The sequence below is a fragment of the Clupea harengus genome, chromosome 26 (genome assembly GCF_900700415.2).
Source record: "Clupea harengus chromosome 26, Ch_v2.0.2, whole genome shotgun sequence".
NCBI classification, from domain to species: Eukaryota; Metazoa; Chordata; class Actinopteri; order Clupeiformes; family Clupeidae; genus Clupea; species Clupea harengus.
Window position 1 is genome coordinate 5258447 of NC_045177.1, and position 13876 is coordinate 5272322.

Sequence of the window (13876 nt, forward strand, 5' to 3'; positions counted from 1 at the left end):
TTCAAACAAGTTTTTGTTGACATAGGAACCCGGATGTTACCGCATCATCAATTAATGGCTTCATTTCCAAGATATCTGAAAGCTCCCATTGCCTGTAATTTAGTTTTTAATTTGACATAGTAAATGCTATAGTTGTTATAGTGTAATTATGATGTTTATTTATACCACTGTCAGAGAGGAATGACAGGCCGGTAGAGATTTGCAGTGATCAGAAATGTTTTCCAAAATGAAACAGGTCCTAGTAATATCTGGGATGTTTATTCGAATGTTTATTAGATAATCCATGAGGTTGTTGAAAAGTGTAGTGTTTTAGTGTAGGTTATAATTATTTCTGCCTTTTTTTAACTCTTACCTAACTTGCCTGTCCTGAATTGAATTGTGGCCCTAGCTCAACTTCATTACCTGCTACCTCTTCATTCTATGTTTGTGTGGCTATGGATATGAACTCACTAACTAGGCCAGCGTTCTGCGCATAAAAGTGAATTAACAGCAGTACCTTTACTATGGCAGGTTAAAATAATGTCAGCAGGATATGCGCAGACATAAAGCTTGACTTGCACAATGTTGGCCTACTCCTAAGTGTCGATGCAAACTTTGAAATCATAGTTTTCAGGTGTTGGTCCAGATGTGGGACGGTCAAGGAGTAATTCGGTTTAACAAACCCCACTTTGATGGAGTTCTTCCCAGTCATTAACAAAACTGTCAGTCGGAGATGTTTCTAGGCCAGTTAGCTTCCTTTCTCGTCCAACTACGCCATCTCTTAATGGATACAGCCCTAATGACATAAAGCGTTAAGTTTCCACATTTTTATATTCTTTAATTTATGCATGTTGGTCAGACGAAACCCTAATGAGTGAGATGGGCTTGCGTCTCTATTCAACTGGAGACGAGTTCCACCGTCATGCCCATAGTCTTTGAAAACTGCAGTGAATTCAAGGCTAAAGTCCATCAATCATATGCTCTTTATGACCCTTTTGCATTTCATTATCATTCGCCATGCAGAGTGAGCCTCAGATTTATTAGCCAGATAACCAGATAGACACTCAAATGGGACATCATAAAACTCTTCTGAAATGTTTTTGATAGCAGTCTAGAGGTAGGCCTGTGTTGCAACTCACAGTCTATGAAACTGCTCCTATTTCATGCAGGTAGACCATATAATCTGGCTCTTGCACCAGACGGTATGATGTAGATGAGGCACTGCACATGACTTGCCTCAGCTGTTTAACATGTTAGTTGCATTAACACTTTATCTGTAAAAAAAAAAATGTCCCATCTCCCAAGGAAAAGCCATTTACACAATGTACACATTGCTAAAGAAAGCGTATGTCATGTGAGGGTCCCTGTAACTTTTTCCCAGTATTGTAGTCTGTTTCATTGAGCCTCAGCTCCACACTCCTCCTTGATGCAGCTGTGCCCGACATTTTGAGTAAAGAGTTGCACTACGGTTTTAAAATGAATGGGAATGGGCGAGGGTCAGAGAATTGCACATTGCAAACAGGCAGGGGACACTTGAGTCACGCCAACAGTAGTCATATCATGATTCCATTTGATGTGAATGTTTTTTTTTTTTTTTTTTTGCTGTGGTCATGATGTAAAACTGCTGCTCTCGCTGAGAGAGGACTCAGTAGGAGAAAGTCTAAATGGATTTGAAAGGCTGGGATGGGTCAGTATTCGATTGCATGTCTCCGTGCCTGTTATTGTTTGACAAACACTAAACATGTTCCCTGAGTGCTTACTGTGATCCTCCATTTGATGTACATGTTGCTCTTATATTGTTGAGTGACACTCAGTTACTACGGGGTCGATGGTGGTTTCAGGAGGTAGAGGAATCGTTCAGCAATCCCAAGGCTGCTAGTTCGATCCCAACTCCTCCTCACCAAGTGTCCTTGAGCAAAACACTGAACCCCCAACCGTTCCCGATGTGCAGTTTGGCACCTTGGATAGTATCCTCCTCCATCGCTGTGCGAATAGGTAGACGTCTGAGGCATTCATCTGTAAAGCGCTTTGAGTGCTCTATGAGTCGAAAAGCGCTCTATAAATGCAGTCCATTTACCATTTTGGCCGAACACTGAGTGTGCTGGGTTCTGATTTATGTGGGAGACGGGAGAGTTGGAGACGCCATGCATGCTTGCGTTTTGCTTCATTTCCTCTTCGTCCTCGAGCATTCTAATAGAACATTAGATGTTACTATTGATAAATCGTCAGCGGTTTGTCCAAAATCCAGTTCAACAATAGCTGGTATATTTATAAGGAAAATGCTTTTACCATTGTTTCCCCATAGAAAACTATGGTTTGATGCTCCTAGATTTGGTTGAGAAAATAGAAGTCATACAGGTTCTAGAGGTATAAAAAGAAAGAAAAAGAAAAACCCATCCGATTATGCATTTGGACTTTTGTTTTGCTATTTTGGGCAAATTGATGATGATCCCTGGGGAGCAGTTGTGTCAGGACCATAGGATGTGATTTTCGGATGGCCTTTATCGCCATAGCGATGGCCTTTATCGCCTTGCAAAATGAAGCATTTAGATGGTACAGCTGAGGTAATGGGTTTTACCTCGCCTCCAACGGGTCCCAACACCCCACCCTACTGTGAAAACGTCCACCTCATTCGATACAGTCAATTTAACAATGTACAGGCTAGGATAAATCTGCAGCCTTTCTTTTCAAAATCATTGTAGATAAAGTTCATATGTCTTGTTCCTTGTCTCTTTTGGAAGAGATCGGAATGTGAGCATGATCACCACATCCTGTACCATTTGCTGGTCTTTTGTACTCCCAAGGAGAGGATAGAAGTAACCACTTTTTTCTTCTTCACAGAACTATAGGCTGCAGCCCCCTTTCCCATTTTGGAGTTAATCCAATAAGCCCTTGTGGCTGTGCGCCCCAAAGGCCCACCACTAAATTACGCCAGACAATAACCCAGTGCTGCCGGTCACGCTTTCACGCTGGAACACCCCTCTCCCTGACTTTTGGCCCCGGCCTTCTGTCAGCTTTTGGCTTCTAACAGATAGCCTGCACGCGCTTGCATCCCCCCCGCCCCCCCCTCCCCCACTCACGCCATCTGTCACCCCAGTGAGGGGCTTTCCGCACCTCCCGACCCCCACCTCCCATTCTTCTTGAAGTCCACTAGCATTTCAGAGGGTATGTGTCCATAAGACAAGAGCACGTATTGAAACATGTTGATCTTCAATTGGGTTTTATTCTTAAAAGGAAGTCTAAACAGCTTGAATTGATCATCCTGCTAAATTCATTGTTAAATGATTCATCATTTTGTAATCCACTGTTCTTTCTCAAGCTCAGACTGTTTGATACTTACAGGAAACTGAGAAAGCTAATAAAGCTATGGGTTGTACCATAGACCAGAAACAAGGCCTTAAAGTTTTAAATATAGCCAAAATGTAGGTGCTTAAGTGCTTAAATACTTAACACGTCTTCCATAAGCGTAAATGCAACCCTTTGAAGCATTTCTTTGCACTGACTGTGAACCTCTTTACTGAGCTGACCAAAGGCATTTAAACACTGAGACCTACTCCTCTGTGCTTGGGTTCTGCTTAACACGTGGCCTCTGTAAATGGACACACAGCAGAGGGGAGAGGGCAGGTCACGGTGGACACGCTGGTAGCAGCAGTAAATCTTTCCTGTAGTCATCCTTACTGTGCTTTCTTTAGTGTGCGCCACGGGGCCACAGGCTGGCGTCCCAGTGCCCCCTCCCCAGACCTCTGGTCAGCATCCCAGTGCCCCCTCCCCAGACCCCTGGTCAGCATCCCAGTGCCCCCTCCCCAGACCTCTGGTCAGCATCCCAGTGCCCCCTCCCCAGACCCCTGGTCAGCATCCCAGTGCCCCCTCCCCAGACCCCTGGTCATGTTCATCGGCCCCTGGCAGGCTCCTGAGCCACAAACATCTGGATGAAGGTTTTGGTACGAGCAGTGCCGTGTGAAGGGAGTCTTAGACCCCGTCCACACGGCAACAGAGCGTTTTGAAGGCAACGCATTCTCAACGCATAAAGGTTATAGCGTATGCTTAAAGTTATATAGCCTACAGCTAAACAAGATTATTATCAAAGCAGTGGCACTATAAAACGAAATGAATCCCATAAAGCACTTTTTTTCCCCACACAGTTCCCCAGTGAAGTGAACGTACCCTGCTTAAGGTTGCTACTCGTCCTACTCGTAGAAATACAACAAATTGGCTGATAACCATGATGTGTCTAACAATCAAAAATAGATGCATAAAATAACATCACAGAAGTCTTGTTTCATGTTTAAGCATTCATCAAGACCTAGTGTTGACACACTTTGGTCTGTTTTACCTGTTTTACCTGCCCCGCTTAAGAGCCCCTGTTGGGTTAGTCGAAACCATGAAGCACTTCCTTCCTTATTGATATTAAAAATAGATTTTCTATTCATTTCCACTGATGAAGTGATTGAGGCTTTGGAAGGCGGAGCTAAGCCTGAAGCTCCACAGCGAATGAAACATGATGGGATAAAGTTGTTGTCATCGTTTTCAAAAAGCTCGGGTTCGCCAATCCACATGGCGACATAAGGGTTGCATTTTAAAAACTCTGCAATCTGGATCCTCTTTCAAAAGTCTGTGTTTTTAGGCCCCAAAAATGCCGTTGTCGTGTGGATGCAAGGCCAAAACACAACTCGATTTGCAACAAAGCATTTCCATGGTGGCTGGTTTTATTATGAAAAATACATTATGGGTAAAGATGAATGATTGGCACAATTAGAAGGAGGGATGGAGAGGTGGAAGAAGATAGTTATGGAGAGGTGGAAGAAGATAGTTATGGAGAGGTGGAAGAAGATAGTTATGGAGAGGTGGAAGAAGATAGAGGAACAAAGACATTTGGAGTGGAGATTAAATCAAACATGACAAGGCAGAAAGAGGGATGTAGGAGAGAGGGAGCGGGAGAGAGAAGGGTTGAAAGAGGTGAGGTGAGAATGAAAGGCAGGAGATGTTAATGCTGAGTGGGTTCATCTCTATAGGGAGTTGAGATGTGGTTGGCAAAGCCCTCTAATTGCAGGTTTTGAAAGGCAGCCCTGTTCTCCTGTGCATGCCTTTTTCTTTCTGTGGTCTATTCTAATGTAATGGCTGCTTATTAACAAGTCACAATACCTCCATCCACCTCTGCCACAATGAGCAGTCTGCAGCGGTGCAGGTAGAAGAGCTGTGGGTGAAGTTCATCCCCTGCTTTGCGTTAGAGCTCGCTCCCATTAGAGGCTTTTGCGTTCGTCTGCTTGTTTTAGAGTTCTCTCCCGCAGTTGTTTAGAACAGATGCTTGACATTCTGCCGGAGTTCTAAGCAGAAAAACGTTCAGAGTTCCACCCTAATAGCAAATGTCACCTCCCGAGGAGTGTATCGAAAATAATCTTTGACAGCGAGCTTAAGGAACCGCATCTTCACTGATGTGGCACCAAAGCTGTCCTTTTTAAACGTGTTCCATCCCTCTTTTCATCATTCACTGCACAGCACAGAAATGGAATTCTTGCTGAGCTTTTCATTGCAGCATGAAATGGCCTGTGTGTTTATATTACTTTGTCAGATCAGAGCCGCAGTAGACCTTGCCATTGTCATCTCATTACTCTGGACAGCTCCAGCTATGCTGAGTGGTGACAGAGCGATGCAGCTGGAGAGCAGCGCTGGCTGTCGTAGAACGTAGGAGGGGAAGCAGACTTGAAATGCCAACACTCCGGTCATGGTTGAGTTCCCCTCACACGTTCCCCTCCCCCCATGTCCACTGGAGCTCCTAGTTTTGTGTAGCTTTCATCCCTTCCCATGCCTTTTACTGTCTCTCTCTTCTTTCTCTCTGTGTGTCTTTATTAGTATACTAGTCATACTAGTTAAACAATTTCTCTCTTCTTCTTACTCCTATTTACCCCCCCAAAAAAAAAAAACAAACAACCGACTGCCTGGGGTCTCTGTAGGAGCTTGTGAATGAGAGGCTCCCTTCATGTGTGCCACACTTCACTCACTCTTGGTGTGTTCTCCTGCACCAAGCTCGGCATTCGTTTGCTCCTCCTCCCAGTAATCTGAGTGAGGGAAACGAACCCCCCCCCCCCCACCTCGAAAAGACTCCAGAAAGTCTCTGCGTCCCCCCTCTAGTTGATCTTCAAGCGGGGACGGGAGGGCGGCGAGGCACGGAGTGAAATCCCAGGCGTGTTGCACCTGTCTGCCAAGCCTCCCTTCCCCCGCTGCTCTCCACCAGTCTTCCTCTGGGGTCGGTCGGTCGGTCGGCTGGCCTGCCACTGCCGCTGGTCTCCGTGTGCCAGAGTGCTGAGTGACAACCACGGTCTGGAGCCCCTGGCCTGAGCGGGGCGAGACCTGCTATTTATAGCCCCAAGGCCATCGTGCTACTCCATATCCCCTCCACACACACACACACACACACACACACACACACACTTCATCAAGTGGAAAGGTGAGCGAGTGTAAAAAAGAAGGGTGAGAGAGGTGTAGAGTGAGTGAGTGAGGGAGGGAGGGAGGAAGGACGATGTGGGGTCGTGTGTGCCAGAGAGCTCTCCAGCATGCCTCTCCTGATAGGACTCCCGACTTGGCGGCACTACCAAACCAAAACAATGCTTTGCATTTTGGCACGAAGCCAACATATGGAGTGGGTTGGGGGAGGGGAATGGGGATCATCTGTGTGTGTGTGAGAGAGAGAGAGCGAGAGGGAGCACGTGTGAGCTCTTGGCAGCGTCAAGGGACATGCGTGTCTAGCTGCGAGTGAGTGGCTGGACTGGGAAAGAGCAGTCAAGCTGGGAAAAGCGCTCGCTTACTCCCTCTCTCACACGCACACATCCCCCCACCTCTCCCCCTCCGTCTCTCTCCCTCTGCACCCTCCCCCCACCCCCTCTCAGGGATGCACAGCCAGCTTCTGTGTTCTTGGCCTCCGCTGGCAGGCCCTGTGTAGTGGATCCAGTGCTGTGTTTACTGTGGGAAGCGTGCAGGGCCAAGTGTTCTCATTAAGGCCTGGGTGCTGGATGTGGCACGGCACGTACACCGCATGGCAATGAGACGCCCTTCTCAAGAGCAGGCCCTGGCAGCAGCAGCAGTAGTCTTGGCTGTAGTAGTAGTAGTAGTGGCGGCGGCATTTGTAGTATTGGTAGTAGTAGTGGTCGGCGGCAGTTGTAGTATTGGTAGTAGTAGTGGCGCCGGCAGTTGTAGTATTGGTAGTAGTAGTGGTCGGCGGCAGTTGTAGTATTGGTAGTAGTAGTGGTCGGCGGCAGTTGTAGTATTGGTAGTAGTAGTGGCGCCGGCAGTTGTAGTATTGGTAGTAGTAGTGGTCGGCGGCAGTTGTAGTAGTGGCGGCGGCAGTTGTAGTATTGGTAGTAGTAGTGGTCGGCGGCAGTTGTAGTATTGGAAGTAGTAGTGGTCGGCGGCAGTTGTAGTATTGGTAGTAGTAGTGGTCGGCGGCAGTTGTAGTATTGGTAGTAGCATTAATGGCGTAGTAGTAGTAGTAGTTGCTGCATTTTAGCAGTAGGGGTATAAAGCTACGTCCACACTCATATGTTTTCATTTTAAAACGGAATTTTAAAATGAAAACGATCTCCATCCAGACTAGCGTTTTTGCTCCGTATCAGAAATGATCTCTGTCCATAGTAACATGCCTGATAACGGAGAAAAATACCTTCTAAAATGGGGTCACATGATGGCAGCGTGACTAATCAGGGAAAGATTCTGATAGGACCCCGTCACGGAAGCAGGTTGGGTGTCTGCATCATCATGAGACACCCTCCTCTAGACCAGGCCCTGGCAGCAGCAGCAGCAGCAGTATACCAGCAGTAGTTGCATGAAGGGCCGCGTGGGCAGCATGAGCTGTAGGAGGCTAACAGCGGTAACTGTAGGAGGCTAACAGCGGTAACTGTAGGAGGCTAACAGCGGTAGCTGTAGGAGGCTAACAACGGTAGCTGTAGGAGGCTAACAACGGTAGCTGTAGGAGGCTAAAAGCATTAGCATAAATGGCTGCATGTGCAGCAGTACAAGTATGAGCAAGAGCAGAAAAACAAGTTGCAGCTGCAGGAGGCCAGGCTTTAGAAATGGAAGTAAGCCTCAGGGCTTTGTTTGCTCTGTGGATGATGCCTGGTTAATTGCTGGCAGTCACTGGTCTTTTGGATTTCCCTTTAGAAATATGCAAATGTAATGTAATGGGCAAAGAAAACTCAATAATGTAGGTCACGGTGGCTATGTCAGTAGCAGCAGATGTAGTAATGTTAGCAGTGGGAGCAGCGGTAGCAGAAGAGTTGACACTCGAGGAGCTGTATAGTGGATGGAAGTGGCAAAGAGTAGCCATGCTGGTGCTGATGAATGAATGTAGCTTGTTGCCCCTGCTCCACGCTGGGCTGGTTTTGTTTTGGGCATAATTGCCTGGCTTTGCCAACCCAGAGTGGTTTTGGTCAGTTAAATGTGGTCATGCTGACTGATTGCAAATTGGAAGGGAAAAAAGTGCAGCGAACAAAACATCCCAGACCGGTCAGAATAAACTGCCTGATTGTGTTCTTTGTCACATTAGTCTTTTTGCTGTAGCTAATCCTCACAGTTGTGTTCTTGCATTCCAGGGGGGGATTGGTGCATTCATGAGGGTAGTGTAGTGTCACATTGCCTGCATCCATGTTCTTGTTGCGAAGCCTCTGAAATGTCCTCCCAGCTCGTTTCATCTTTCACACCCGCCTGAGCTGTGAATGGGGCTACTCCAGATGCCTCTGCCCGCCATCAGCTGAAGCTGAGCGCTGTCTCAGTCTCACAGCACAGGGCGTGGGGGTGTGTGTGTGTGGGGGTGTGTGTGGTTGGGAGAGAGAGAGAGGCCGAGTGTCTGAGTGCTGTCAGGCTAATTTGCAGTCTAAAATGGATGTGTTAAATGGCTGGGTTATTAGCAGTGCGAATTCCAATGTGCAAGGCAGGTGCCGAACACATATAGTAACACACACTTGCGCTCTCACACACACACACGCACACACACACACACACACACACGCACACACGCACACACACACACACAGGCACACACACAGGCACACACACATTGACAGATTGCCATCACCAAATGCATTTACAGGGCACCTTTCGTAATTGTTTTCAGGGAAGTGTTTTTTATTTATTGAATGTATTTCCCATTCACCGTACGCATGAGGCTCAGTAGGTGATTGCCCTGCAGTGCTCTAATCCCTCTGACTGGCATCAGACAGCCAGTGCTCATTCTCACCTCTCTCCGCCCTTTTTTTCTTCTTTCCTTTTCCGCACAGACCTGGGCTCCCTGTCCTGGGACGACCTGGAGAATGATCTTCCGGATGAACTCATCCCAAACGGCAGTGACCTGGGCCTCCTGCCCTCCTCCAACGGCGGAGGCACCGGAGCAGCAGGTCCTGGTGGTGGAGGAACGGGCGGCGGGGGTCTGGGCGCTATGATGCCCGACGCCGCCGCCAAGCACAAGCAGCTGTCTGAGCTCCTGCGAGCAGGCAGCAGCGGTGGCAGCTCCAGCCTGCCCGGGGGCCTGGGTGGCGGTAATGCTGCGCCCGGGGGCGCCACCCTGGGGGGCGTGCAGCTGGGAGCCCTGGGCAAGAGCCCCCTGGGCCACGGCTCGCCCTCGCACTCCTCCCCTCAGCCGCCCAAACCTGGCAGCGGTGCCAACGGCGGGGTCCAGGCTGCCAACAGCAACGCCAACAACGGCGGCGCCAACGTGGCCATGGGATTCAACCAGGCCATGCAGGCGCACGGCATGCAGGGCCAGGTGCTGAACGGGACACTAGGCCCAGCCGGACGTGGCCGGGGGGCCATGCAGTACCAGGCCCAGGCAGCGGTGGGCGCCGCTGGAGCAGGGGGCACGGTGGGCAGCGTGCTGGCAGAGACGCTCACGCAGGCTGCACTCAACGCCCAGCAGGCCAGCAACATGAACAAGGTAAGAGGGCCTGCCTTTACATTTATTTCTGTGCTGTTTTTCTATGTATGTAGCTGTTTGAATTAGTGCTGTCAGTTAAACGCGTTATTAACGACATTCACGCAAACCCATTTTAACAGCGTCATTTTTTTATCGCGAGATTAACGCGAGATATTTATTTATTTTTTAGATTAACGTTCTTTTTGGCCTCGCAAACTGTGTTGTAGGCTAACATTACGGTTTGATTGAATGGTGAGCGCGATACGGCGAAATGGATGATAAAAAGCTTCTGAATGGAAAGTTTACTTTTAAAAGTTGTGTTGTGCAAAGAAGCGAGCTTCACTGTTGTCTGAATGTTAACAGGCTGCTGGCTGAAAGCAAAGAAGTACATTTACATTTAGTCATTTAGCAGACGCTTTTGTCCAAAGCGACGTACAAGGGAGAGAATAGTCAAGCTACGAGCAATAGAACCTGGTGTAACAAGTAGTAGGCTTACCTTTTATTGGTAACCTAACTGTTACGGTTCATTGTTTCTGAAATAAGAGGCCTGACTGCTATGTTCCCAGCAAACTTGAAAAAAAGAAAATATTAAGCCATGGTTTAACTGCACTATAGGCTGAGTCCTTGTTTACCTGAAATGTGCACTTTATAATTTTATTTTGTACCGCCCTGTTTGGCAATGTTGGTTTTAAAATAAAAATAAAATGATGGAAAAAATTAATAAATGAAGGGAGATTTTAGAATAGATAAAAATTTGCAATTAACCGCGATTCATTTTGAGTTAACTATGACATAAATGCGTTTGAATGTAACTACATGTCTCCACCTCCCCCTGACCTTTGGGAAATGGAAATGATCGTAGTGCTCTCTGCTCACTATTCCCTTGGTTTATAGGGTGTGCACAATTTCTCTTGAAACAAAAAAATTGGTCAATTGTATTTATTGATTGTTTAATCAATCAATTAACTAATTGATTAATGAATGCATTTTTTTCTTGACCTTCCATCCTAAATCACCATCAGAGTTAGAAAACACTGTACCTCACAAATAATAGGCGAAATGACCCATTCTGTTCCAGTAGATGGAAATGGAACCATCCGAATGAATGAACATGCCTCGTCTTGTGCTAATTGTTAAGCTCTGTTCTACCTGGCAGACTGCCTGGCTATTTGTTTTATGCTATTCATTCCTAAGATTTGTCAATGTTGCAAACAATGCTGGAATTAGTCATGTCACATTAAATTACCTTCGTCAACACTGCTGGAATTGGACCCATTCTGTGCCAGCTTGGGCGTTGAATGGCTTAGGTCTTTGTTTTACCGTCGCCTTGTCTAATTCACTCAAGCTTTTATTTATTTACTCGTTTTTTTGTTTTTACAAACGTGATTAATTGTTCAGTTAACACGTCTGGGGACGTTTTCAACACCTCTTAATAAACGTCGACACTGTCTTGTTTCTGTGCTGTCGGTGCCTTTTTACAGTCGGCGTTAAAACAAATAGAAAGATTCTCGCCCGGGAGTCTCTCAGTGAGCTCTTTATGCAAAACAAGCTCGAGGTGAGTGGGAGAGATGTCTTCGGGATGTCGACCTGTTCATTTGTTTGGCAGTTTTCCATAGTGTAAGGCTGGAGGAATTTATAGGAGTTCTTTAAAGTGATACTCCTGGCTGATGTCAGCAGGGGTGCAAACTCGTCACCTTTCGGCGAAATTTGCCGTTTTTGATCCAAAATAGTTAATTTGTGTGATTCATGTAGATCTGCAATACAAATATTTTTATGGGGGGGGGTCCTCCAAGTAATCTGCGAACGCAAGCTGTCATGAATATTTTTTTCAAGCTTGTTCGTTTGGCCACCATGACAGGCACGCTTTTTATTTTGCGTCTGTTCGAAATGGTGGTTGGGTTGGCCTGTGCCCGTGCAACATTCAACACAGGAATGTTTATGATTAAACTGTTAACAGAGCACAAAATTGTTTACAACAGCACAAAGTTCTTTATAGATCTAGCCTCATAATTTTGTTGTCAAAGTGCACCAGATTGATGCATTGAACTTTAAAATGTGCAAAATGTTCTTTTATATAAAATATATTCCCCGAGGAGCATGCCCCGGACCCTCCTAGGGGTTTCGCATCGTTGTCACCTTTTTCATCCCTGATGAGTTTGCACCCCTGGTCAGTCTTTTGCATACTGTTGATTAAGACTGTAGTGTGGGACTCCAGAAATAACAGCAGTTTATGTTGAAAAACACCTTTTAAAATGTTCAAGGTCAGGGTAGCAGGTTTAGACAGAGAAAAATGCACAGCCCGTGTCTTGTATACAGTTATAAAAGCATATTTACTGTAGTCCATATACATTGTGTTGACAATTAACTGGCATGTCTGCCACGTGGCAATCACCCAACCCTTGTATCTGTAAGATCACAAGTAAATCTCCCCAAAGCCAGCTGGCTATAGAGATGCAGATGTAGCAGCTTTAGCGTCCACTGTGTTTAGTTTCAGATAAAGGAGGTCATCTTGCCAACCGCACACTCCTAAAGTCTCATTAGCTTACCAGTTTTAGACCAAATCTCTGTAAACCACTTAAAGAAAAAAACCTCTGTAAACCACTAAAAGACAAACTTTGCTTGCAGACATCAGTAACACAGTTTCCAATAATAATAAAAAAAATCATCATTATGCTATAAAACATTCTTACGTTTTCACTGGGGTTTTCCAACCTGGGCAACAAAACTGTTGTGAATAGCCTGGGCTCCTTGAGGGTCCATCACATGATCACATACCGTCAAAATGAATTTGAGGACGACATTAAAGCTAGATACCTACAAAAACCAATCTCAAAAAACGGTTGAAACCAGCATATTGTGGCTTTAAATAAAGAGATATCAAGCCGCAAAGATCTTTTCACACCTTATAGCCCCTCAGTAAAGGGACTTAACTATGAGCACATAATCATTTCTTGGACAGTTTGGCACCAGTATTGCCCTTATAATGCACAGAGAATTGGTGTAACAAACAGATTAGTTCTAGGCAAGCGCATCTGGCATAGTCCCTTCCCCGGCGGGTTTGCTAATCATTTCATGATTTGTCCTGCCCTGGCCTCCATTGTTAGAAGTTTGCCATGAGTGAGGAGACGGCAGGCTGTGTGTCTGTCTGACTGAAACACTCACACCCTCACAGGAAGTCAATAGGAAGCAATCAGGCCTCGTCACACACGCTCTGACTGTCCTCATTGCCGAGGACAGGGGCCCCGTATCACGCTGAGAGGTGTGTGTGTGTGTGTGTGTGTGTGTGTGTGTGTGAGAGAGAGGCAGAATGCAGGACACACATGAGGAAGAGAGAGTGAAGCTTAATTTATGGCCGGCCTTTTACGCTGACACGCGGAACCCCTTGCGTCGTTGCGAACCCCCTCCGAGCACCTCTTGCGTGCGTGCGTCTCCCAAATTTTGTAACTATCCGACCAGTCGACGCAAGCTGCAGATTGATTCAACCCATGCTGTTTACCTTCTGGGTAGTAGTGTACATTAGATGGCTGGCTCAGACACCTCGCAAATCCCCTCAGACATATTTTTCAGTTACAATAGCGGGGTTTTTACATTGCACAGTGTCTATTTCTCTGTAAGTTTAAAAAAATCTAAGCAAAAAAAAAAGTCAAACGAACAACTACGGAGTTTGGTCCGCCATCTTCTTTGTGAATTACTTTGCGACCCCGACCAACTGACATGGAACTATAAACGTTCACGAGTCCGTCGAAGCAACTGCCTGACCATGCAGTCGTAGAAGCATATTTCAGCCTTGAGATGGATAAACACTAGAGATCTGGTTTACTGGTTGCCGAGAGAGAGAGAGAGAGAGAGAGAGAGAGAGAGAGAGAGAGAGACAGAGAGACAGAGAGACAGAGAGACAGAGAGACAGAGAGACAGAGAGACAGAGAGACAGAGAGAGGATGTGTGATTATGTGAGATGTAGGGAAAGATGGGATGGATGATGGACAGGTGGGCGAGGAA

General features: G+C 46.5%; 1 protein-coding gene across 5 annotated transcripts in view; it reads left to right on the forward strand.

Moving 5' to 3' along the window:
* crebbpa (CREB binding protein a) overlaps nt 1-13876 on the forward strand; it is a 55196-nt gene that overhangs the window by 6327 nt on the left and 34993 nt on the right. For all 5 annotated transcript variants that reach the window (XM_031564115.2, XM_031564116.2, XM_031564119.2 and 2 more), the window contains exon 2: nt 9246-9898. In XM_031564115.2, the coding sequence (XP_031419975.1) occupies nt 9246-9898 (653 nt within the window). The remainder of the gene's footprint in view (nt 1-9245; nt 9899-13876) is intronic.